Source organism: Ornithodoros turicata, chromosome 8 (genome assembly GCF_037126465.1).
Source record: "Ornithodoros turicata isolate Travis chromosome 8, ASM3712646v1, whole genome shotgun sequence".
NCBI classification, from domain to species: Eukaryota; Metazoa; Arthropoda; class Arachnida; order Ixodida; family Argasidae; genus Ornithodoros; species Ornithodoros turicata.
The window spans coordinates 41,862,179-41,888,934 of NC_088208.1; the positions used below are offsets into that span (position 1 = coordinate 41,862,179).

At 42.9% G+C, this 26,756-nt stretch overlaps 2 protein-coding genes across 10 annotated transcripts in view; both read left to right on the forward strand.

Moving 5' to 3' along the window:
* Positions 1 to 577: 577 nt before the first annotated feature.
* On the forward strand, positions 578 to 11,831 carry LOC135367470 (dnaJ homolog subfamily B member 6-like). Of its 3 annotated transcripts, none has more exons than XM_064600772.1 (8): positions 578 to 596; positions 4,843 to 4,952; positions 5,015 to 5,124; positions 5,412 to 5,648; positions 6,566 to 6,661; positions 9,994 to 10,081; positions 10,158 to 10,265; positions 10,991 to 11,831. In XM_064600772.1, exons 2-8 carry the CDS (start codon positions 4,885 to 4,887, stop codon positions 11,082 to 11,084), a joined length of 801 nt encoding a protein of 266 aa, XP_064456842.1. In that variant the 5' UTR covers positions 578 to 596; positions 4,843 to 4,884; the 3' UTR covers positions 11,085 to 11,831. The 3 variants fall into 3 exon arrangements, with proteins under 3 accessions (XP_064456842.1, XP_064456841.1, XP_064456843.1); XM_064600771.1 differs by lacking the exon at positions 578 to 596 and adding an exon at positions 2,381 to 2,501; XM_064600773.1 differs by lacking the exons at positions 578 to 596; positions 6,566 to 6,661 and adding an exon at positions 2,381 to 2,501.
* A 330-nt stretch (positions 11,832 to 12,161) lies between these two features.
* Positions 12,162 to 26,756, forward strand: part of LOC135367469 (protein boule-like) — a 48,257-nt gene continuing 33,662 nt past the window's right edge. Inside the window, exons 1-5 of one of the 7 annotated variants that reach the window (XM_064600766.1) lie at positions 12,162 to 12,335; positions 14,753 to 14,848; positions 14,911 to 15,002; positions 20,434 to 20,488; positions 20,663 to 20,722. In XM_064600766.1, coding sequence (XP_064456836.1) covers positions 12,333 to 12,335; positions 14,753 to 14,848; positions 14,911 to 15,002; positions 20,434 to 20,488; positions 20,663 to 20,722 — 306 coding nt within the window. In that variant the 5' untranslated portion in view covers positions 12,162 to 12,332. Of the gene's footprint in view, positions 12,336 to 12,552; positions 12,642 to 13,062; positions 13,323 to 14,752; positions 14,849 to 14,910; positions 15,003 to 20,433; positions 20,489 to 20,662; positions 20,723 to 26,756 lie in introns of those variants that run through there. The other 6 variants (XM_064600767.1, XM_064600770.1, XM_064600769.1 and 3 more) reach the window with 6 other exon arrangements.

Here is a 26,756-nt window from a genome sequence, read left to right on the forward strand (position 1 = left end):
GCGTCCGTTTTATCCATACAAATAAACACGTGGGGTCACAACTTATTGCCTGAACTTGTACTGCAGTTTTTCCAGTATCTTCAGATACAATAACGCTAAAGAGATCCTCAAAGAAGAAAGTATATGAGTTTTTACCTCGGCTACCGCCGTAGGCTTGCGGGACGACAGCTGTGAAATGGTCGGTTAGTAAATACTAAACCTTTTGGACAACGTAGAACTTCTGTTCTCAGTGTGAGACTCGTCATACCGGGAGCAATATCGGCTCTGGGCACTGGCGATGAAAAACCTCAATCATTATCTCGAAATAGGTTGCCGTTTGGTCGGTGCATTTGAAGGTGATATCCAGCGGCGTTTCACCGTCACGAAAGTGGCAGCTGTAAATCATTGATCATTTTGCAGGTCCTCATTCAGTTTCATTGAAACTAGAACAAAAGAAATACAATATATTCGCTCATGTTGTGCACACCTCATGCAATGGCCGAACCACTGACCGAACGCAGGGTGGTTTACAACTTCCTGTCAAAATGACGTAAGGGAAGTTGCAATGTCACGTGGATTTACGCTTCCGGTCCGAAGCTCTGCTGGAGTCTTATAGAGTAAGTGCGATTTTCAACCTAAAATAAGCTAATGTTCCGGGCGTAAATGCACTAATTCAGCGGAAAAGGGACATATAATGTATCGCATACCCTTGGATCCTGCGCCTTTGGAAAAATGTTGTCAACGTAAGCGAAAATTGAACTAATGGGTGTAGGCACTTGTCACCAAATGTCGTGCTGTGAACTTATCACGTTGAATTGTGCGTGGCTGTGATAAGATTATCAACTCATAATGTGAATAGAATATTACTAAAGCCACAGCTTCTTCCCAGACTAAAAGAAAACGATTACATGCGTACTATCGTCAGAGTGCCGAAGATTGCAGCGTAAAATACTGCCTGCACATTTTGTTGCGCCATATCTGAAATGTTGCCTGTTATCTTTGTTATTTGAAGCGTCAAACTGACCGCATTGTAACAGAACATTTCCCGTAGCAAAAGATTGCGATTTTGAAGCGCACGCCGAACGAAACCGAAACATGCACGACGTGTCACGAAATATTATCTTTGTCGCAAGAAAAGTACGTGCGAAGTATTTGTTACAGTACCTTACTTCCTTGGGGTGCAGGCATTCCCAGGAAAACTCATCTTGGTTGTCTTTTAAGCCAGACGGTAGAAGTTTTGCTTTGCTCCAATTGAGCGCAATTTCGGACCGGAAGTATGAAGACCCAGCATGCGCAGCGCCACTTCTCAACTTGAAAACCACCCGCTGGCACAGTTAGCGATGCTGTGGCAAAAAAAGATGCCCGCACTTCACATGTAAACAAAGCTGGCTACCCGGCGGCTCTCACGCAAGGTACTTTCTCCGGAGGCCGCATCGCGGCGCCACCAGTTTGTCGCACAGTCCCTATAGCTTGCCTCATCCTAATTCATATAAATTATGTTCAATGTCTCCGTCTGTGTCTCAAGGTAAAATAGCGAAACGCAAGGTAGCTGGTAGACGAAAGCCATAAGGGAGACTTCGCAAGTATTCGAAAAAAAATAAAAAAATAGGTGAGCATCATACCGAACACGAACCACCCATTCGCATTAATTTTGCGCGAGTAATTAATTCGTAAATTATGACAATAGCAAACCGACACCGAAATGCGAAGAGCAGGGCGAGTTTTTCTAGCGCGTCCAGAGGAGGATTCCGTGACGTCACCCAGCATTGCCGTCTGCTATGCATTCTTTCTTTTTTGCGCGCTCTCTCTTGCAGCTCTCTTGCAGCAGAGCTTGTTGCTTTCAGCGCCCTCTCGCTTCACAGAGGCGCAGGCAAAGGGATTAGCCAAACCTAAACCTAAGCTCTCGCTTCGTAATAATTCGTTTGGGTAATATCTGCGCAGTTTTGGAAAGAGCTATTTCGTACACATGTTCCTGACATCCCAAAGATTACGTATATACGGCAACCTTTGTTGTGATTTTGTTGCGGAGCCCCACTTTAAGGTGTTCCATCAGCCTGTGCTTTATCCCTTCAAACATTTCCCTGGGACGAAAGGAACCGACACAACAAATTTTCGATTCCTCTGCCTCGGGGTTACTTTTCGTTTTGTACTCGTTCGCTATTGACTATTCCGTTGAGTTCACACATCCCATCGTAGAAGCAGCGGCGGCCGACGTAAACAAATAGCTAAAGAGGTAATGATAATGGTACCGTGATGTTACACGTAAGGTTGGAGCAATGTTTACCTCCCCCACATTGCTACCGCCCTCGGCTGGGATCGAACCCGCGATCTTGAGCTAAAGAGGGAGGACGACAAAGCAAGAGAGAGAGAAGAAGCAGAAGTAAAAAATAAAAAAATAAAAGACTGCCGCAGCGCCGCGCCGCCAGCGCCGCTGTGGAAAGGCAGGAAAGGGCAATCAGTTGTTCAGGGCTATGTTCAGGGCGGTCGTCGGATGTGGAAATCGTCTGTCGTATCATTTGCTGGTGAGCGACCACTTGTTTTTCTTATAGACATGATTCGATTCGTGTCATCTCTCGCATTTATAACAGCTGACACATGCAAAGTGTTCGGATCCATCTCATACAGATGAGGGAGAACCCCCAAAACTGTGGGGGAAGTTTGTGTGGGTGCTGTCCATTCTATTCGCTCCATTTTTAAGCCTAAGTATCACCTCACCTTCGCGTAGATTTTTATTGATTGTAAATCGCTTTCGGAAACGACAGCGAGTCGGTCTGCTTGCGATCTGCCATTGAGCAAGGTGAGTTGTTACGGACGCGAGAAGGGGTGCGATATATCATACAGGGATTGAAGCTGGTTGAACGCTCATGCCAAACAGTTTTCTTCTTTACAAAGAATTAAGGCTGGACTGTTAATAAAGTGGGACAGTATTACATAATAAGATGTTTTTGCGATACTTTTTACAGTACTAGCAAGAGGTTCCAGGTATTGACCACGCATTTGACCGCCTTAGAAAGAAAACAGCTGCAGTTAGTGAAGCAACTGCCTTTGGAACGGCTTGCTTGGCATAAATAAACTGTGTGGCGCAAGGTTTGTATGAACCGCGCGTCCTATGTGAACCATGCAAGTGGATCGAATGCTTTTACAGCATTCGATTTTTCTTCTTGCCTTCTAATTTTTCGCCAGTCGGGCACACATTCGCGGCCACTAAATTTCGCGAAATCTACATGCCCGCGACTCGGAGTCGTGACGTATAAGAGTTGTTGGGAGTCGACTCTCGAGCACCTCTAGTGTTGAATCCTCGAATTTTAGGACGGGAGTGACGCCCACCAAGAGTCGACTCTCGCCCACTCTATATAATTAAAGCGGCGCACGCTTGTGCAGTTGAAATGTTTTCTTTCATCATTCTTTTCCAAAGTGTCAATTTTTGCTTGAAATGTATGTGCGTCCTTAAAATTTTAAAATTAGAGGCCCCTGAACAGCAATGGGAGGAGCGGTGGCGTATGGGGTTTCGTTCCGTTTCTTGTGCATTGCAGAAACAGTTAGCCACAGCCGAAGCTAACTACAAACAGGGGCAGATTTAGGGGGTTCAGGATGTTCTTACCCCTCAATTTCTGTCATTACATAGAGTTTCAGTTGACCTTGGTAATGTAATAGCATGCTGACCAAGGCAGGGCCACCCCCTCTGAAAAATCAGCCTCTGACTACAAGCCAGTGATGCTGTGGAGCAGTTGTCTTTTGCATACGTCTAAGGCCTTTCTGCTCATAGTATGATGTACCTAGCTATGCACTAAGTGTGAGCAAATTACAGACAATATGTCCGGTGCATAGACTAAAGGTGGCGCTTTGCACGGCCACATAGCGGTGGGAAAGCCAACTTTTGAATGAGTCTTTCAATCGCTTTAGCTCCGAACGACTACATTTGGTCCTCAGCGGTCAATAAAGCATAAGACTATATGCAGAAGCAGGTGCACTGCATATGTGTGTGTTACAGCCAACGGATGCAGAAATCTCATTAGCTGAGTCGTGCAAAGCGACAGGGTCCAACCTAGTTGGAAGTTGATGTCTGAATTGAGAACACAACACAGTGGTAGTGGTGGTGCTTCTGAGAGAGCTCGCCGTCGTACGGTCTCAGTATGGAAGACAGATGGAATGCGTTGTATGTTGGATGCTAGTGTTTTCCTATTCTTGGTCAGTCAGGTTTTACAGTTCTGTCATCCTGTCTATGTCGATGAACCGTATCTTCAGCAGAAGCGGAGTTGTAAAGGCAATGAAACAATGCGACAGCTTTTATTGCCCCTAAACATCAACACAAAAAAGATGCAGGGGACAATTGTAAAAGTGGTGTTTTTTTTTTTAATTTTTTTTTTTTTACATTCCAGTTCAAACTTACTCATGTCTGACCAACAGTAGAAAAATACTAGCATCCAGCGAACGATATCGCTAGTGGACTAGTGCATTGAATGGCGTGCAGATTTTATTATCTATTTACGCATGAAACAGATGTCCCCTTTTTCAACAAATGGGGATAACGGCTGCAATGTGTTTAATCCGCAACCACGCCCCCATATTTTTCTGCCCACACAACCAGGGATTCTCATATGTATTTGTGTGGCATTACTTTTAGCAGCTCAGGCGCGGTGTGACGGAAGCCAGGTGGTGAATAGCCCTAGAGAACCCAACTCTTTGCTATGGCTGCTGCCAGGATTTCCTGTGGGGGACACCTTGCACGAAGCATATACTGATTGGTCTTACTGAGCCATCATATTAGCAGTTACCATGATAATATGAGTGAAAGAGTGATATATACTTGTAACCTAAATCTACACGAGTTAGCAGCAAATGTGTATTTGATTCTCATATTAGGTTTGTGTGCTGGAACTGTAGCTTGCAACAAGTGCCTCAAGCATGACAGACTGTTACTACAAGGTGCTGGACATCCCACGGAATTCCTCAACCAACGACATCAAGAAGGCGTGAGTAGTAACTCGCGTAGTATGTGCGTGTGTACGAAGCTTTTGAGGTACCGGATATTCAGGTACCGGAAATTGGCTCTGAAATGGCATCCAGACAAGAACCCTGACAAGAAAGAGGAAGCGGGTCGCAGGTTTCGGGAGATATCAGAAGCGTACGAAGTCTTGGTAGACGGTGAGTTCTTCTAATAGCCAGCCACAGATATGATAAATATGTGTGTCAAGAAAGAATACATATTTTTATTTCAGCTACATGTACAAAAATTTTGTTGCGCAGTTGAAGGCTTGCCTACTTGTGGTGTCTTATTGTCTAGTCACCGAAATCCTACTACAGTTTGATAACTGCAACAGTCCAGTTTAAGTTGCTTTCCACACTTTGGAAGGTGACTTTAACTGGCAGCCCAATAACTTGTTTGCAACTGGTGGAATATTTTGTGGTACATTGTGACTTAATTTGCTCAGACACAAAGCGCAAGCTGTACGATTGCTATGGCAAGGCTGGTCTCACTGGTGGTTCCTGCAAGAACACAGACACCACCTTTGAAGAAGGCTTTGACATGCCCTTCTTCAACTTTGTCTTCCGCGACCCGCAGGACGTCTTCCGAGAGTTCTTTAGTGGAGATGAGTTTTCAGTGTTCACCGACCCTCTCTTTTATGGCGGTGTTCAACCTGAAGCCCGCCATCACCATCACGGACACTGTGAGTATGTTCATTATGCAACTAGGTAATAAACAAATGATTGCTTTTGGATCTAGAGCAGTGTCATGTTCTCTTAGTGAGAGAAGCAACATGAAAATTTGTCAATGTTTTTACTTTGAAGAAGCTATAATTAGTTCATTGGTATCAATTTTGCTCACTTTGTTCCAAAACGCAAGAACTCTTCCAGAGGCCTCATTTTGAGAATCTTGTATAGACCGTGTTTGATTCTTGAGCCATTTTATTCGAGTGTCTTGTACCTCTAACCGTAGCTTGGAAGCCACTGTGTCAACACTGTGCAAGTGTAAGAGCCAAACCAGTGAAATGATATCCATAGGAAGCAATTCATTTTAATCCCTGCTAGAACAAAACTGCTACAGAAACAAGCATCCTTTTTCCTCAGCCATACTTTGACAACTTGCTGCATAAATCCGTAGACGCAGCAGAATGGTAGCGCGTAATGTTGCCAGAAGTGGACTCTGGTTCCCTCCACAGGTTCTGGTCGCTGTTTTCCCAAGCCAGTGCGATGTTACACAGCTTGGAGTTTTCTTTTTCTTTCTTCATCTTTTTCTTTTTGCGCGTTTCTCTTGCGGGTTGGCGCGCTATTTAGGTCCTTTAAAGATGAACGATGGAACTCGTGATTACCATCAATATTGTTATACACGGGTCTCACTGTATGTGGAACAAGAAAGAAAAGAGCTTAGGAGACTGTTTTATCATCGATATGAGTTCCCTTTTTGAATAGAGTAAGAAAAAGAAAGAAAACTTGAGGATAATGATTTATTTTGGTTCTACTTGGCAACACTGTATGTATATTATGTTTTCCTGAGCAACAATTATTTGTCCTTTATATGAGAGGAGTGACACTACTCTTGGTAGTGTTTTGTGAGGTTAGCTGAGCATTAGACCTTTGATTTCAGCACCCTTCTTCAGTCACCACAGACTCCACGGTGATGGAGTGTTCAGCCGCAGGGCAGGGCGTAACCGTTTCTTTCACGGATATCCAGGTGGAGCTGGTAACTGATGTTTTCCTCTGTCAACATACAGAAATAACCTGCACTTAACAAAACTGACCGCAATTACCCCCTCCAATATGGTCTTGTTTTGGAAAGAAACAAGAGTTTGTTGGATGGGCACAATTTAATGGTGTGGACATTTTCTATGGCAGAATAAAAGCAAATTGATTAATCAAAATGTCATCGCAGAGGCTGTGTCATAACCAATCAATATGCACCAAATCTTGTTGCCCAAATTTGCAGTCCCAACCAAACACGTACAGTGCAATCTCGTTAATTCGAAATGTCCCATCAAAGTCTCAATTGGGGAAAACACCTGGTAATTGAAACATTAGAACAAGATTGCCCGGCCGCTCTCTACTCCAGACTATGCATTGCTGTCGAGGCCATTGCTTATAAATGTGTGCCAGGGGAAAGAGGAACAAAAAGAATGAAACGCTGGGCATTTAAGACCCTTCCTGTTGATAACACAACCAACAAAAACGCATATTTTCTCCAATTGGGTTGGCAATATTCGCGTTGGCAATTAAGTTATGACAGCTGAAGAAACAAATATAACTGATTATTTTCTGCTCTGAAATGTGTCGATGCTTCCCTGTAAATAAATATTTTGGAATGTTTCCAACGTCCCATTTCCTTATGTATCCAGCATTGCATGACCGGGAACATGCGGCAAGGCCATGACGCGTCAGCTAGAATGTGCTGCCAATGCCCCTCATTCAGAGCAGCTCCCTTTAGCAACTCCGCTTCATTTTAACAAATCTTTGGTCCCTTTTGAGTTAGAATTAATGGAATTGCACTGGAATGACAAGCAGAAGAGGTGTTGAAAAGAATGTCTGGCAGCATATTAATTGTACTAACACATTGCAGATGCTTGCGTAACACGCTTTCTGTGATCACCTCTAGAAGGTTTTTCTCAAGTCCTTTCAAGGGACGGTCTCATACAGCTAGGGCGTTTGCGAGTACTGTACGCATACAACGGTCTAAGTTTCATTCAGAATAACAGGAGGATAACAGAATAATTCGAGGAACTTGTCAAAACGTGCCGTAATAGCAGACGACGAAACCTGCACTTCACTCTCATGCAACGTCACGCATGACGTCTGCCTGCGGGTACTTGGCCATTGTCATGACAGTTGCAACCTGCAGAAGGACCTTGAGCTGAGTCATCCCCATTGCTCTCGAAATGGGTATGCTCAGACGTAGTACGCTCTGCGAGTGGAGAATGGAGCCCGTGCATTGACTGTGGGGTCTCCGAAAATGTGGTGCATAATCGGATATGTGGAAGCGCGGTCACGTGTTTTCTTTCCGTGAGTATTTAATGCGTTTTTTACATGAACACGCACTCCTTCTCCATGTACGTCGTCAGTGACATTTCGAAATGTGATCGGTGTGTAATGGACAGTGTAATGGAAGCGCACGTAATATATTTTTCGTCTGAGCTGTAATGCGACTCTGCGCTGCGCCGATGAATTCAGATTTGTGATTGGGGGTGGGGTTGTCCTGTGACTTTTAACTTGTCTCTGAGGATTAACATAGTTATTCTAAACCAGTATGTGGGCCACTTTTTAGAATGTGCATATTTTTCACCTAAGAACTGAAAGAAAATGCCACTTTTGAAAGTCATCTGCTCACACTGGAGCACTAGCGCGTGCAAGAGCAGACGATTTCTGTATCCTATCATTGACTTTCCCGCAGGGTGACATAGCCATTCTTATTGTTGCCAACACAGATCACGGCATGCTCTGCGATCAATTTAATTTATTTGTTTTTTATAACCGTGACATGCTTTGTTGGGTAAATTTGCAGTATTCCATTTTCAACAAAGGGCAATGGAATGGTACACTTTATGAGAGGGTGTACGAGACCGTCCCTTTAAGGTCTTGTTAGAAGCCACTGTCTGCGAATGGGCTGTAACTCTCGTTGAGCATATATCTTGTCTGTCCACAGCAGGGGTTCTCAAACTTTGTCAACTCAAGGAACTCACAGAGGACAGCATGCTGAAACAAACAACAACTTCATGTAACAAAACACACGTTCATACAACTATTTACTAAAACCTGACTGCAAGGAACACATTGTGGGTTCTTTTTGTGAAGATTAAATTCATGTAGTTATAAAGGGTAAAAGCAGTGTGCAACGACGTGATGTTACGCTTTGAACAGTGTGTTGGTTACCGAAGAAGTTACTGATGGTTGAAGATAAGGAAGATCTCTGTGTTTACACATCGGATGAAGGTTTCACCACGCGCGGTTCTTGCACGACTGATGCTTTCAAAAACATTGCAGCGGATTGTGGTGCAATACCTGACACTGTTCGATGCTCTTGGGCGGGATGTTAACCTTACAAACCAGGAACGTGGTGCGGTTTTACTTGAGCCACTCATAACTTGTATAATAATTAAATTTGCAATAACTGTCGGCATTGTCATATGCTGGCTATTCTTCCCATTACAAAGCGTGAGCAGCCACACAGGACAAATGGAAGTTGACCAAGCAAACCAATTCTGCAGTTGGATGTGAATGACAGCCGTGCTATGCGTATGCATAAAGTCATATTCTGTAACGCTGGATGATCATAACCCAGTTTGAGAACCCCTGGTCTATAGCAATGCTGTCGTCAAGTTCAACTACCGTAGAAATTGTTTTTATGTTTTTAGCTAGAGATGTTGGGGTCATTGTTGTCACTTGAGGGGCAAATCTTGGGTAAGGTTCTATTTCAAGAAGGGTGGCATATCTCTTTGTTCTTGTTGTTTGACATTCAAGGCTAGGACATTCTAGAATGCGTGCTAGTCTCTGTAGTCACTTTCGAGGAAGTTAACAATGGTGACCTTACTGGCTGCATCTTTTGTGATGCTGTGGGCATCGTGGATGTGCCATTGCGGGTACTTAAATGTGAAATTTGTTTGTCTACGAGAAAAAAATTTCCTTCCATAATATTGGCTTATTGAACTATAAATGGCACCAAAATATAAAATGTGCAAATTTGAGTAGATCGTGGGTCTTGCAAGTGAGTCCCACTTGGATGGATTTTTAACAATCTAATGGATTCGTGGTAGAACCACAGCAAAAACAAAACCCTTTGAAAGCATGTTTGTATGCTTGGAAATAAAACTGTGCTGCTAGAGGTCCCTTTGGCCTTGTAGTTCTGTCATGGATCTAAACCAACTCGCTTGCCAAGCAGCTCACTTGGATTGGTAAACTATATCCATTTAAAGAGACCTACATTATTTGGTGTGTTAGAAATAAAAGCAGATATAGAATATAATATATCAATCTGCTATTGGCAATTTGGGAGAGTCAATAATCTACTTTTTTTCCCCTTCTGTACAGCGGCAGTTAATCGAAGAGAGGACATTTTTGGAATCCCCGGCTTTAATATGGGAGCCGTATCGGACCTGCTGGGCGGCTTCAGTGATGGGTCAGTCTTCATCTACCTGCCATTGTTTTTCAGTACAATTGTACTTGCATCATTAACAGGCTCTGCTTTAATGCAGGTTCACATCGTTTGGCACAACCTCGTCTGGCAGCGGCATGAGGCCCAATGTTCGCAAGACATCCACATCAACACGCTTTGTAAATGGCAAGAAAATTGAAACCAAGAAGTGAGTACCTTATTGCAGGAGCTTTTGGGCAAGATTGGTCGAGAGACTCAAATGGTGTCTCCATTGACCTTAGACTACATCGTGGAGCGCCACAGAGAAAAAAATGACCATAATTACCGTAACACATGCTAATATACCATAAAATAAAGATATATACTATAGAAACAGGAGCAGTGTATTTACTGTCAAGCTGGACAGTGTGCTTGACATACCTAGAGAAATAAGTGAGCTTCTCCTCTTCAAATGGGGTACTGAAAAAATGAATATGTGGTTCTTTTGTGAACTGTCATTACTGAAATTATCCTATTTACGAACTGTATTGTCACCAGCCCTTGTAAAAGAAATAGCAAAATCAGAGAACGAAAAGAATTTTGACACTAGATGGTTTTGGGCTTGACACATCAATATCACTCATTATAAATATTGTAGTTTCGTGCGGGTGGACGATAAGGGAAGCTGCTGCTTCTCAGAACTTGTAACCAATGAGCTGTTTACCAACAAGATCATTCGTATCTGATTCGTACCTGATTTAGGATCAGTGCTGTAACTTATTGTTGAGGTACGTGCTGCTTAATATGGACAAGGCCAACGGTACGCCAGCCAAAGGTAAAAACAATGTAAAATAGAAATATGGCTGTTAGCTTATACAACCTATACTTTTTTTGCCTGTGTATTTGTTGTAGTTAGCCATGCAGTACTTTAACTGACAAACTTTCATTTTTCAGGATAATCGAAAACGGTGTGGAAACTGTGACAGTGCACGAAGATGGTGTTCTAACCAAAAAGACTGTTAACGGACAAGCCATCAAGCATAAATGAAAACTTGTGCAAGAATAGCATTTTGGCAACAGTTTGCACTGAATAGCTTATTTTTTCTTCACACACAACTCAAATTGCATTATTTCGTTGCAGCTAGCATATGTGTGTGTGCAAAATATTTTTTGTCTTTTCCTCTTTGCATTGTCTGTGTTGTCGTCTCACAAGATACTGATATTTGACAGGCCTAAGGAGAAGCACTCATTGTGAAAAGGCCTCTTGAGTGATGATGCCAGTTGTGATGAACCTTGGGGACCACTTTGGTTATTTATTTTAGTTTCATTTTGGTTTGTCTGTAAAGGGGGCATTTTTAGCACTTTTCATTAAAGTAATAACACATGCATGACCATGACAAATGGAATTGGTGAATGTCTGACATGATGAACCAGTACTAGAAACACTTAACAAAACAGTAGCTGCTAGTACCTAGGTAGTGAAGAGGGCCAGTGCCTGTCCCATCTATTTCTTGGTCTGTTTCTAGCGCTGCTGTATCATGTAATAACACGTGGTTGGTCAATGCTGAATGTGATTTCTTTGATTGAAAAGAAAAATAGGCAATGTGAACATTCCATTATATGCTCGTACCTGTAGGACAAATGAATAAGGCACTGATGAAATGTCGCTCTTGATGAGTGTGCTAATAACATGTAAATAATACTAGTTTGTGTGGGTATGTTAGCTGCTTATTAAAACAGTTTTGTTTTGCACAATAAAATCAACCTTGGGCAAGTGTTCCAAGGTATACCTTGAGTGTTGAAACACAGAGTTTTCTAAATAAATTTAATCAGTTGGGGGCCTTTTTCGCTTTCAATATTTTGGTTTCATTTTCGCGGTTCCTTCTGGTTTAACATAATTCGTCTATGATGTGATTGGTTCTACAGCTGAAAAAAAAAAATAAAAACGCTAAAAACCGGTGAAATAGTCCGCAGACGACATGGCAAAGCAAAACGTCGTCTGCTAGGGTGTAGAGGGAGCCTCGTTTCCAAAGTGATTTACGTGTGCGTTCACCTTAATTTGACCTAAATTTAGTACATTTCCTGCTTACTGGTGTCATATCGTAATCTGAATCGCATCTTACAGGCTCGTCATAAAATTTGTGTTTTTTCTACGAAGTACGCGCTCTCTGAAACGGCACCCCAAACTCTCGTTTTGGCGGGTGGTGTGCTGTGTAGCTGCGCAACTTACCGTCGGCGTGTTTTGTGTGGGGTGTTGTGGCTGGTGATTTTGACAAACAATCTCTCATCGAACATCATGGTGAGTCCGGGGATTTCATCTTCATTTTGTGAACGCCCATTGCTCCTAGCAAAGCTCCTATTCTCGGTTAGGGAGGTAAAAATAGCCCACCTCACGAGCCGCGGTATGGGAACTTGAAGCCAGCTTACGGACACTGAGCCCGCATTGCTGCTTCAAGGCCTGCCATTCAGACCTTTATTATTGCTGTTTTCCACAAGAGCTCATCAGGGGTATGCATCAACTATGTTGTGTGGTTGTGTTCTGTGCTTCAGAAGGGGTATAGCTGGCGAAGTGACGTATTGCTCATTGCAACCGTGAAACGAGATGGTACAGATATTCATTATAACTTATTGCTTATACTGCAGGTAACCTAAATGTAATGTCGGAAGCCAGTTTTCGAAATCATTCTGTGGTGTACGTGCGTTCGTTTCATCAGTATTCGTTCAGTGCTGACTTAGGCCTATGGTAGTCTAGATATGTCGTGATGCACTGTACCATTGACTGTATACACATGGTCCTGTTCAACTAGACAATCCATGTCATAGTCTGCTTCGTCTTCAAACCGTCAGGAGCAAAGTGTGCCCGAAAGTGAAATTTGGTGGTTTTGGTAGGATTTTTTTTTTTTTTTTGTCATTCAACAACGCGTATTTTGCAACACGGCTTTTCTGGTGTTTTACTGAGTTTTCAACCAAACTGTGATGAGGAGATAAATCAGCGACTGGGAAAATGAGCTGCTAAAATGCAAATCCGTGAGGTTATCGCGTCTGGAATACACAAACGGAAATTGTAAATTTCACGCAGTATGGAAGAACACATGCTTTAAAATGATTTTGTTTCAACATTAGTAATTCAGTGCAGTGAAGTGCGTTTTCTGCGGATTTGTTTGAGCGCGCGCAGTTGAAGGGAGGAGGCGATCATAGCACGTGACATGCTTCTCCAGGCAACAGAAGACAGGCTCCCGCTTGACAAATGGCAACGCGGTTCCCCGCTGGCCATCCGATGGTTCAGGTAAATATCTTGGTTAACGGGGCACGAGTAAGCTCGAGCTAGTGCGTGCAGTCAATACAGGAAGGTGAGACGCTACATGACACCGTCAGGGCCGTGATTGAATACGGTGGTTCTACTCATAGCATATGCTATGCTGAACTTGTTGAACGAATAAGCAACATTTAAAACACACGTTTTGAATTTATTTGTGCTCTGTCTCAGGTATCGAGGGCGATTTGTGCATATCGGTGGTGAAAACAGATATATATTTTCGTGTTTCTTTCTTTTCTAATCCAGTATTGCTTTGCTGCTAGCCTGCTACGTTTTTAAATTTGCCGGCGTTTGCTTTGATGGCGCCTTCAACTCGTTCGCGATTTGAAGGGGAACACTTTAGTGGAGATCACAAACCGCGACAGATTGGCAGTGTACATACGTTGGTGTATACATCAAGATTTGGGATGTCGCACCAGCTCACTTTCGACAAGACCGGACTTGGAGTTCAAAACTAACGTTGTTGATGCGTTTTAAACTGCTCGGCACTGCAGTGTGGGAGATTTATGACTCACGAATTTATTGTATGTTTGAACAAATGGTACATGAGTAGAAAAGGCTGTCAGGAAGGCTTACGGTTGGGAAGACTCTATGCTATTTTGTTGAGGCAGTTAAATCCTGTCAATCAGCAAGACCTGGACAGTTAAAAAAGAAAAAAAAGTCAGAATTGATTAGATACTTTTAAAAGTGGTGACACTACCACCTTTATGGACATTTGTGTGATGGCAGACTTTTGCCACTTGAGCTGATGTGACAACAAGATGGAACTCTGTAATGACAATTTATCAACCACGAAAGAACCAAAAGTGGCTACAAGTGAAATGTCCTGTCTTGCAATGATGTTGTTTTCCCGTTGCGACCACAGCACGAGGTCAGTGAAGTAGTTGTAATGCCGATTTGAATCTCGTTTTCAACTCGAGGTTCAAAACCAAAGAGGAGAAAGTGGGGCGAGAATCGTGTTGAGCCTTGTTTCGCTGTGTTAGTGAAAAACGTTATGTCTGAAATGTGCTCATCCCATTTGGAGGGGTTGTCAAAGCACTACCGTTCGCTTGGTGAAAGTAAGGACATGATGTCTTGTGTTCAATGCCGGTCGTAGTGAAAAATTTCTTCATAGTTTGACTGACATATCCTGAACCTTGGTCGGAAACAATAGTTAGTGGCGTACCAAAGTTGCTGTTTACTTTTTCCTTGAGTCACAGTATAAGTAAATCAATCTCAGTAGAAATGTGTGCTGCTGTTATGACCTACTGTTCAAAGAACCAGTGTGATCAAGTTCTGTGACATTGTGTTGAGTTGAATAAATTCTATGCCATCTGGAACTGTAAAAGAGCAACCTTTAATTGTGACTATGGAAGCGATTTGTTAACAGCAAGTTTAGCCCAAGTGAATCTGCTTTTCAGTCAGCGAGCAACAGCACAGAAGGTGGCACACTGAATGCTCCCCGATATGGCACTGTGGTTCCCAAGAGGATATTTGTTGGGGGAATCTCTGCCAGTGTGAGTCGAGTTCTCCCATCTACCTTCCACAATGACCTAACAGAGGACTCTTGTGTTTGCAGACAACTGAGGCAGAACTACATGAGCTTTTCTCGCGTTTTGGTGTCGTAACAAATGCCAAGATTATCTTGGACCGGGCTGGTGTGTCAAAAGGGTGAGTGGTACTCTCGCATATTTTAAGCCTTTATATGATTTAAACATTAGGTTTAATATCACTAACTAAATCTCATGTCTTAAAGGTCAGCCCAACTGTGTGTGAAACCACCCTTCATTTCCAGAAAATGACCCCATATTTTAAATAATCGTAAATTAACCATCCCGAAACACACATGGGGGCAGCTATTTTTATGACAGAATTGGTTGGGCGGTCTATACCGCTGACGTAAGTGGTATCAGTGGTATCATACGGGAATGTAGCCAAGCGATGGTGGCATCTGCTCGACCGGCTTCTTGATTGCAGTGTTTTTTTTTTATTTGTGGGATGGTTTGCCAATGCCAGAACATATTGTTACCTCTTGTACGCTTAGGATTCATCCAATTGTGCTGTCGCGGCTAACTGCCGAAGAGCGCCATGAACAGCATGTATTGCCAAACAAGCTGTGCTACGCCTACCCGTGAAAGATATTTTTGTTGGAATTATACTTATTTTTCATAAAGTAAGTCAATTGCTCGCTTAATTGCGAGACTTGACTCTCGTATCGTAACTGCTGCATCACTTGCTGCTTGCCAAGTCACACACTATGTCTCTCTTGAATGCCTGGCGTTAGATTTTCCAGGAACAGTAATTAATTCTTCTTTAAGGGCATTATAATCGACACTGTATTGTATACACACTGTAGGTATTTACGTAGCAGTAGATTCATGGTGAACGTATTTGCTGAAATTGTACATTGTCGAGAGAGCAAGCAGTTGATACAAGAACAAACAAGATACTTATACTGCAGTCAGACTGACTAATTTAGTGTCACTTTCAGCGAGTGACACTTGCACTTAATGTCATTCCTATGCTGTCACACGACATCTTTTAGTGACACTCGGCAGAAAGTGCACTAACGATTTAGTGCAAACTCACTCAGTTGTCTACGGCGGACAAAGTGTGTAGCCTCGATGGCAGGCTTTGTGGTATTGAGAAAATGCGAGGTATTTTCAACAGTGTGAGATGGTGCCAAAAAGACATGTCATTACTCTCGTTAACAGCCAGTAACAACTTTGCCGTATCAGCGATCCAGAGACGGCAATTTTTTGTTGTGGCACATGTTTGAGGCCAATTTGTTTAATGTTGGAAGAAAATTAACAGCAAGTGTTTCTAAATCAAAGAAAACATTCTGAGGAAGGTACTATGGCGCACGCCTAGAAATTTTGGCGCCGTTTATTCTTATCTATCGGAATTGCCATCACTTCAAAAGTGACTCAAGCCGTGTAGCACGCACGTAGTGAAAGTGACATTTGCTGGTTGGAGTGCACTACATGAAAATGACACTAAATCATCCCGTGTGACTGGGGTATACATTGAGGACATAATGGCTTTTGAGAGCTCAAGAGCAGGACAAAGAAGGAAGGGAAAAATAAAGGCGTCCTACATTGCATCTTTGCATCTTCCGCTGGTTCACAAGACCAATGCAGTCATGCCACAACACATTAATCAATCACTAAAAAAAGATAATTATGATGAGTTGCTTGCATACATCATCTGGCTACGTCATTATTACATCTGGATCTGATATTGGTTTCAACAGCCAGGTTACTTTTAGTATTAATGCACATTTCCACACATTCCGCAGATACTGTAGTTTTACACGTAACACGTAATTTTATTGCAGTAAACAGAGATCATAGAACTGACTGACTGATCTGCATAATAAAGGACACTGCAAGATGGACAAATCCTTGGTGCAGTTGAGGTGTTCTGTGGTCAATAGCGAAAATGAGGTCATACCCCACTAATCAATGAGAGGCGTTGCAACCAGGGTGTCGAAACCGCAAAGAATACGGGTTCACGTTGCTTGAATTTCGTTCCAGCCATGCCAAAAATCGGTTCAACGCTTCCGTTTTATGTGTCACATGAAACCGCGTTTATGAGAAAATGCGTGGCTTAGGTAGCTTACTGCTGTTGTCTGCATTGACATTTTTAGTGGTCAGGTATCCCCTTTAGTGAGAGAGGGGGAAATTGATGCAAATAGCATTCACGTTAATGCTACTCTATGCTTTGTCGAACGCTTTGCTTGACTTTTATACATAGCTGTTTCTCAAAGTCGTCTTCTGCCATCCTACAGCCGTGGTCCCTCGCGCAGCCAATATGACAATTGCATTAGTGTCAGGTCCACATATACTGTGTAGTCCATGACCAAGGAAACCCATCTGTGGTTAGCAATACCACAGTATATGTGAGCTGTGGTTATTTCCTCCGTATTTGAGGGAAAAAAGTGAACATTGTTTGGTACAGGTCACTGGAACTCATCCAGAACTATCGTCAAACGAAGTAAGCCGCCATTAGGCGTCCCTGAGTTGCCCGACCAGAACTAACAGAGCCCGCTAGTTTTGGCGGAAGAGATCTGAGCAATTTTTTTTGGCTCATGTTTGCCGATTTTCAAAGTGTGTACCAAACAAAGACACGTGAGACGTGCCAAAAAATGATTAAAACATATAATCACGGGTCATATCTTATGTTTTTCATTGTTCCGATATGGTTGTTTGAAACCAGCCTCTGCTTAGGTTTCGGTTTCTATGCCGTAGCCGTCAAGCTAAAAAACGCGTCAAATAACTTGAATTAGTGAGTATATCGGCGATTTCAAGGGTTTGTTGGTTAGCAATGTCTTTAAAAGGAGGTGAAATCCGGAAGCTTCCACGTTCAATTTCGGAAGTCAGCAACAGCAACATGCCCACTAAATGTATCACAGAGAGAGGGGATCAGGAGTATCTTTCCGCAAGTCTACCTTTCCTACTTTCATCTGTGTGAAATTCTTCCAATATATGTTTGAATGAATTAAGTTTGTCTTTCCGTGGCCGTGGAACCTTGTGCATCAGAGTACCAATGTACACAAATGCTCCTTTATTCTTGTAATATTGATTCAATCTTATAAATTGAGAAATTTTTTTACTAACAGAGCCTCGACTAAAGGGCACATGCCGTTGAACACCCACTGCTCCCAGAGCGGCCACCCACCTTATCCCAGTTACTTACAATGGTCCGACACCATCTGTCATGTTGTTCTTCCATTCAAGAAAAGGTACTGAGCAAATAACTGCATTTCAGATACAAGTACACACACATAAAGAAGCACCTTGTATTTTCCTCAAGATACACAATACAAGCACTCAGGCACTTTCACTCTACCCATATGCCAAGCAGAAACTGCACTATCCCATGAACAGCTGTACACGGGAAGGCTCAGTTGTGATGGGGATGCATGCACCTGTATGCTGTAGAACCGCTTTGTAAATCACTTTCTGCACACAAGATGAGGGAGTGGAGTGACGGTGATGTGGCGTGCTCCTATTCGTGGAGAAGCCCATTGCACCACGTGCGAGCAGCGAAAAAGGTAAACAAGCTGTACCAGAGTTGTTTGTAGTTGATACTTTGATGCCGCAGTACCGAAGCACCATCTTCAGGACTTTTAAAAGTAACGCGTTACTTTCAAGTCACATTTCGGCGCTGGACTTGTATCCTGTCTGATAGGGATAGTTTACCCGCATACCATTCAGGACTTGGCATCACCTCCTGCGTGCCCCCAAATCACCCAAGGCACTGTACGCTACCCCTTCCCAAGAGGGACGTGGATGTCCCGAATATCTCAGTCGCTGAAGCATTATGTACGAGGGGTCAAACCGGGACTTTCTGTCTCCTGAGTGTGCAAATGGCTCGTGCTACTTCTTTTTCGTCATTTTCACACGCGACAGGCCTCCAAAGTTTGTGCAAAACAGAAGACACGTGCTGGACAAGATGGCCGACAACGAGGTGAGCATGCACATGGAACAGCGAATTGTCATCAAGTTTCTCGTGAATGGAGGCGTCAAGTCATCTGAGTCATCATTTTCAGCGACTTTTCGATTTCTAATCAGCTGTCAGGTGAACGACCTCGTAACATTCTGATGCAAAATGCTTCGTGCACGCACAACTGCTGCCTTGATAAGTTGAGAGAACTCAACCACTGGTTTTGTACCAATCAATCGCACACAAAATCAACTGGTAACTAAGTACAAAGCATCTTTGTTGTCAGCATACCTGCTCGTACGGAGAGGAGCACGGCATTCTCACGATTCTCTCACACCGCATCTCTCACAAGTGACACCTTAGAGGGTGTACTGACGAGAACGGTGCTTGTATGTATGGGCGATTTGAGTCATTTCGCTTTCAGCCTGGCGATTGTGAACAAGCCAAAAAGAGCCAAAGCTTTAGCGGGTGATCAGACGGCAAACCAGGAAATCCATTTCTTCGTAAATACAGGGTATTTGTCCAAACTATTTCGGAGCTACATTCAGTAGGCACTAATTCTTGTGCTGGGTCGCTTTTGTTGTGATCTGTGACAGTGAATTTTCCCCGGAGCTGACCTTTAAAAAACCAACCACACAGTGCTCTTCCAAAACCTCCTGTATTTCCCCCTTGGTTTCTCAACAACTCTTTTGACTCATCCAGATAAACATAGAGCATCTCATGTCCCATTGTCAAATGTCAAATTAAGAAAGTCTATATGTCCATCATTTTGGGTGCGGGCAGCCAAGCAACTGTTACTTCGGAGGCAAGCTTTGAAATGGACGCATATCGAGGATGCGATACAGTACTGGGTGATTTCATGCCGAATCAGGCAGGGTGGTCCAGTCTACCTTTCAGATTATTTTCGTTCCAATATACAGGGTGGTCCACCAACCATGATAGAAATTCATAGTAAAAAACGTAGGCCCCAGAGAGACATGCGGGCAAGGGATTTTTTTCTGCCAATAACTTTTGCCACATATTGGTAACATTTTTATTTCATTTCATTGACAGAAAGTTAATTTCTTGAATTGAACTTCGAAATTTCGCAAAGCAACCTAACGTTTTCTTTGCGGAAATGGGTTCCCCGTTGTCATTTTACTCAGTATAGCACATTATCCCACTCGTAACGCAATGGCAATTGCCGAAATAAATTTGCGGAAAATCCGTGGAAATGAGCCCTTGGGTCCGCCTCTTTTTTGACGGCTCGTAGTTTGAGCGCAAATCTGCGAAGAAAGGACGGTACATTGACACGCACCATGGTGCAGGATGTCATAAATGGTGGATTGACTCTTTTTCTCTATTATATGAAGCAATATAAAATGAGTGCATGCCCACCTTCCATCTTGGATGTGCTGGGCAAACAACAGCTTTATTTTTGTGATGAAACTAATGATGATCAGAGTGTTCTCTGTCCCCATTGCTCGCAGTAATTTGGAGCATCACAGTTGTCCAGAAAGGTAAATACTGGTGGCACAACGGAGTTAATCTTTGCAAAATTTTATTGAGTATTCTGTAAAAAATTACTCTAAAGATTGAGTTTTTGTTTACAAATAGAGCTGCAGGTATAACATTTTACTGCACAAAGCTACCATGACGTGGAAATATTTTTCAGGTACGGTTTTGTTACCTTTGATACAGAAGAAGATGCGCAACGAGCTCAGGCCTCTGTAAGTGCAAATTTGGTCTTACTATGTAAAGGGTCACTCAAAACTGTGTGACACTTTTTTCAATATTCCTTTTGCATTGCGACAGTGGATCATTTGAGTCAGGTAGTTTATTTATTTTTTTGTGTTGTTGTTGTGTACAAAATTTATCTTCTTATGGGTTTGCATTCTTTGAAGGCAAGCAACCTAACATTGAGGGACAGACGACTCAACATTGCTCCAGCTATCAAGAAACAGGTAAGGTCATCATATATCAGAGGGGCAATTATACACTCATGATTGTCCTTCAGTTTAGAAAAAGCCAATAATTTCTAGTGAATTTGAAGGGATCAACATCATGAAATATAATGTCTGACAAAGGCAATTAGATTGATGCTGGTACAGAGGAACATGTCACAGCCAGCTAGAGTTGTGTGATATTTGTGCTGCGTGACAGTCAATGTATAAGTACATAAAACCAAACTAGTGCTCCTGGTGAAAGAGAGATACCCCTTTTGTCTCATGACAAAATTGGTTATCTGTACTTTAAGCATATGAAATTTATATCATTAGAAAAGTAGTACTATAATACAGAACAAATACAAGTTTTCTCGTTAAAATTGGGTGTGGTGGTTTTCAGGATCCGATTTACATTTTCTCGTGCACATTTGTCAGGCACATTTTCTCGTGCATGATTCTAACTAATATATCTCCTCTACAAAATTATCTACAGCATCGCAAAATGTATAATTTGAAGGCGGTCTTAATAGGCTTTCGTTCGATGTAAAACTCCAACTCCGATGTATATCTTTCCTGAAACAAGGCTGGGAAGTTTGAGAGAAATTGCGCTGTTGGCAAATGTTGCCATTTTTTATGGATATTGTGGCGTGGATTACCTTGTCACTTTAGTGATAATGTTTCAGTTCTACATGTGTAGAATGCACTAAAAGTCTTGCATCTGTTACTTCTACGTAGAGCAATCGAGGCACTCTCAAAGTGCAAGTGCAATCCTTCTTGGCTAATCGCTGAAGCTCGCGCAGCAAATATTTTGTTCATTTATTTTTTCTCGACAACCATCGCTATCTCAAGTGTAGACAATTTCACTCACGATTGTCTAGATCGAAAACGCACGTCTGGTCGGAAGCATCTTTATTGTCCGACTGCTTCTCCTCTTTCGAGGATGTACATGGTATTGGCTTACATAAACATATATCGGGGTTGGGGGGCCTCTGGGCACGTCTGAATCACGTGGCGGATTGGCGCCGTGCTTTTGTCTTTTCTTCAACTCGAAGTGCTCGAGTTTCGCACGTTTACGCAAGTTTATCATCACAGGGGTGGTGCTTTCACATAAAAAACTAACGAAAATCCAAGAACCCAAGGAGACTGCCTTGCTTGAACTGAAATGAAATCACCCTAAGATGTGCTCCAAGGTAAAAGGAACAAGCTTCGTGCGTCTGTGGCACCAAATGTAAAAGATAGAAGGAAAAAGTACAACCACACACTTCTGTGGTGCCAAGTGCGTACATTTAGTTGAGGTGCTACTATTTGGTCAATCACCATCAGTGATGGAAGTGCTGCGCCACTTGCTCCATACAGCGGCAATAATTGGGCGGTGCGCCATCCTGTGCCAAGTTTGGGCCAAAACACGGCGTAGGCAAAACAGGCGGCGCAGTCCACGGAGATCGCACGCGTAAAGAGAATACTAAACCCGTAGTGAACGAGTGAGAGGAAGCTGTCGCAGCGACTTAGCCCCAGCCAAGCAGTATAAGGTAGGGATGGAACGATATTTTATGTATGCGATGTTATCTCATATTACATGCATAAGGATATCGATACGACCTGTTAGAAATATCGTTAAAGCCGTGGCACGCGAAGAAGATGTGAAAGAGGTTTTTGTCCCTCTTGATTTGGTTTCATTTTGGCGGTCTGAAGGGCGAGGATGGGGAGACAGTTAAACAAGGATGCCAATATTAGAGGATAGATGATTAGGGGATATCAGTGTTGACGTTGCCTAATTTTTTAACCGCGTTGAGTTGGAGTCTATGGCAGCAAACACCACTCGAGTGTATTGGATGCGTGCTCTTTTTTCGCGTGCATAATGCTTTCAGTCACTCTCGAATGACCGTGTCTGTTGTGTCGAGGCAAATGTTTAGATGCCGCTTTTTAGAAACACAGGGACATTTTTCAGGAATCCAGCTCTTTGGCATTCTTTGGAGCTGAGTGATGTTTCAGTTGATATTTTCAAGATGAGTTAGTACAGAAATGAAAACGTAAAGGTACGGTGAAGTGAAACTTGCAGAGAGGCTACAGTCTTGCAGTAAGATAAACCACATGAGCATATTATACCTGATAGCACTAGTTGACATTAGTAGTGGACAAATGACGATAGTGAACAAGCACAAGAAAAGTCATTTTCAGACAGGTTGTGTGCCACTGCAACACTGTCGCCAACACATTCTACAGTGCTCGGCGGTTTTAGGCTTTCCAGATTCCACAGATATGCCATGGCGTCGTTCGTTTGGAACTTCTTCACTTGTGACCAGGGATCGGAACCGGTATTTTTTGCCAGTTCAGGTATATTGGTTCGGTTTGGTTTAGCTCCGCTGAACCGAAAGTATCAGCTTGAACCGGTTTAGGTATATAGGTTTGGTTCAGGTTCGGCTCAGGGAGACACCCCCAAGAAAAAAATGCGTCTAGCGGTCGGGACATTTACAGGGATTGGATCCTATACTTTCTTTGGCTCACGTTTAACCGTTTTATTGGCAGTAATATTGCCTCATGAAAGCGAGCTTACCCTCACCGTACATGGTTGTAAGAGAAAGGTGTGAGATAACCGTTTCAAGTGCAAAAAACCTTTCATGAAAGCAGGTGTAAACACAAGTAATAAACACATCTATTATTTACCCGATATTTTACTGTATTGTACTCTCGTGGTCGTCTGCTCAAAACGAAAAGCCAAGTGCTCGAAGCCTTTTTGCAGAACCTGGTCAGGGCCCTGTTTTGCTCCATCAAAAAACTGGCGCTACAGTCACAAACTTTTACCATCGTACAAAAAGTAAATAAACGAAAAAGTCTGTAGTGCTATTTCACATGTGAACCAACTCCCGAACCTGCAACCGTATCGATTTTCCTCGGTTCAGTTCCGGTTCGGTTCAAGACAAGCAAAAGAAAATTGTTCGGGTTCAACAGAAAAGAACGTTTTTTTCCAGTTTTCGGTTCGGGTTCAGTTCTGGTTCCGATCCCTGCTTGTGACAAGTCGGGGATTGCGAAATGTGTGACAAGTATGTCAAGACAAGTGATGATACATACCACTAACCTTTGTGAGCACTTGATGAGATGACAACTACAGTAAAAGCAGAAAATTAGTATGTAAGAGCAGCACTACTAGAGTACTCTCCACGTCCACGTCATGTGGTATGCCAGCAACAGGGAGACTTTTTTTCAATTGTTCAAATAAAGGCCTGACGGCTTTTCAAATATCGATACGTATACCGATATTTCTTTTCAAGACACTGCCATATACCGATAATTTATCTACACAAATATAGATATTTTAATCGATTTTATCGATTAATTTTTTTACGTTGTTCATATTTATCGATATCGAAGGTTTCGATATTGTTGCATCACTCGTCTCAGGACGCACATGTGCTCCGCCACTTTGACATTCCAACGATTGCGCTGTTCGTTTTCTGTAATTTTTGTGTTTTCCTCAAGCGCAGGGACATTTTGCCGTCAAGTATACACCAACTAACTTGTATTTTGCTTCTATGTTCATTGTTAGCTGAGCTGGGAGGCACAGGGTGTGATCTCCACACTATAGGACCGTTTAGGCCTATGGTTGGCGGTCACTAACTTGCTGATCGTATGTGGACACGCAGTACACTAACTCTTGAGAAGCGACTACTCGAGGATGGGCTCCCTGATCTCGTGCCTCTAAATTAGGTGGAAGACACAAGGGAACTGCAATTAACGTGGCAAGCATACACTCCCGAGGCCATCGGATGACGAAGCTGCGCCATGCTGTGCCAATTTTTTCCTGCACCATTCATCACAGCTGATTGGGCTTGTGTTGTGGGCTAGCCGGTGACAGTATACTCAGAGAGGGGCAGGAGCAGAGCAGGTTATGGAGTGCTATTTGCAACCCGGCTGGTGCGCATTGCCTCTTTGTATCATTCATAGTAGCCCAGAAAAGTACATAAGGCGTATTAGTGTCTTTCTTCTTCGCAATTTGTGGCATCAAGCTTTTGAAATATCACTGTTTCTGGTACAATGAGAGAAATCACGGTCCCTGTGAATTTTGTTGTATCGTGGTCTGACTAACACCTTTGCTATCCTGTAAGTTGACTTCATTGTTCTGCACTGTTTGGTAGCGTGTATAGACGTGTTCAACCTAAGAATGGGTGGAGAAACTTTAAATATGCAAATAACTATTGTCAAACATAAGTACAGTCTAAACTCGTTAATACGACCATGGCCGTTCCCACAGTTTTTGGTCATAAAGTGAATTGTCATATTAACGAGCACCATGTGTTACGAGTCTTCATAAGCTTTACATAAGCTTCAAAAAGTAGAAAATTGACTTAAGCTCCTAAGACACTTTCTTTTTTGAAAAAGTTTGAGTCTGCGTGATCCTGGTGGGTGATTGGTCGCTCCTTGAACCTGACGCATATCTTCTTCATTACACCAGTCAGCTTTGTTTGTTTGCGCTTCTGAGACCTGATCGACGAATGACTGCAGCAGGTCACTACGACCATAAGACCAAGGAAGCTGCTCTTATAAGCACATCAGACTGCAGTGATGGAACTGCTGCACCATTTGGGATTACCTGTGCAAATTCTGCGTCAACCAAGAATGGAAGGGATGCGCCCTCTCCACTCCCGTTGTGCCTCTGAACAACAAAGCTGGCGAAGTGTCTCTGAAACTGGCGTCTACTCCATGGACGCGGGTTCTAGCATGACCTCAGTTTTCATGCTGAGATGACACTCTCAAAGCTTAGAGGTTGGTTATGTCATGTAATTACCTGCAAACACAATGGTTATACCATTCTTGATGGAGGGCCCCTCGTCGTTTTGGTTGTTACACGCTAGGTTATGTATCTAGGTGTGATAGGATAGGTATTGTAGCCTGCTGTCGAGATGGATCTTTACTTTGCCCAATAACTGCAGTGTCAGTGAGTGCTTGTCGTTCCTTTCGTGCCAAAAAAGCAAGTTCAGTGCTCAAGTTCTCCACGAAGTTGATTGTAACATGGTGCAGGGCTCGATCGAAACCAGAGCTGGTAGGGTTTCTGCTTTGCAATCGAAATGTAAAATTTGCCCATCACGTTGTGGCAGCAGTGGGTCAAAAGCACAGACACGCAGCTTTGAAGCATCTGAGCAGAGGCGGCGTGCTAGCAAGGCTGGCACAGCAGCAGGCAACATACAGTAAACCCCCGTTAACTTCAAGTCGTAAAAAACTGGTGGTAAATTGGACAAAAGCGGGGTTTCGAGGTATGCAAAGTTTTCAATGTAACAGTCATAAGTTGTAAGAGTTATACATTTCAGTAAACTTACTTTGGTGGTGGAACCGCAATTACACAAAACTATCGCTTAAACATGAGCATAGGTGGGGAGTAACGCGTTACATTCGAGTAGTGAAATATGGGAACTCATTACAACTAACGCATAACGGCGTTATGCGCTACTGCGTGTTCGGGAACGTTGCTTCATCGTCTAAACTTGAAAGCGAGTATCCGGGAAAATCCCCAATTTCTTTCTATTCACCTTCAACAATGACAAGGTCACATCGGAACTCAGGAAGAACGCAAAAGAAGGATGATTGATCTACACTGGTTGAGATGTTACTTTTGTTTATCACCTCTATTTTTCGAATGGGGCAAGAGCGACAGAAGAATAGCCTCTACCTTCTGAACAAGTGACAAAGTACCAAGGGATTGGCTGTTTGCATTTGCACTATGTGAGGTAAAAGGTCACCGTCTTCTATCAAACTTGACAACAATACTGCCATGGCCATGGTGAAATGAAGAAAGTAAAAAAAATAATAATATACTGTCATCCTCGTGCTATGGTGGAGTAGAGCGCGTGGAGTCTATGTTGTGCAAGCCTCATGTCTGGATGTCATGTAGGCAGGTAATGTTAAGAGTACCTGAGCGAGTGATGCACCCTCCATGTCCAATATTGCGCTTTGTTTCCTTGCTTTCTTGTAGTATTTAGAGCATTACAGGGAATGGAGTCATCAAAATACAAAACTAAAATGAAAAGTCACTGAAATGTCATCGCACAACAGTAATAGC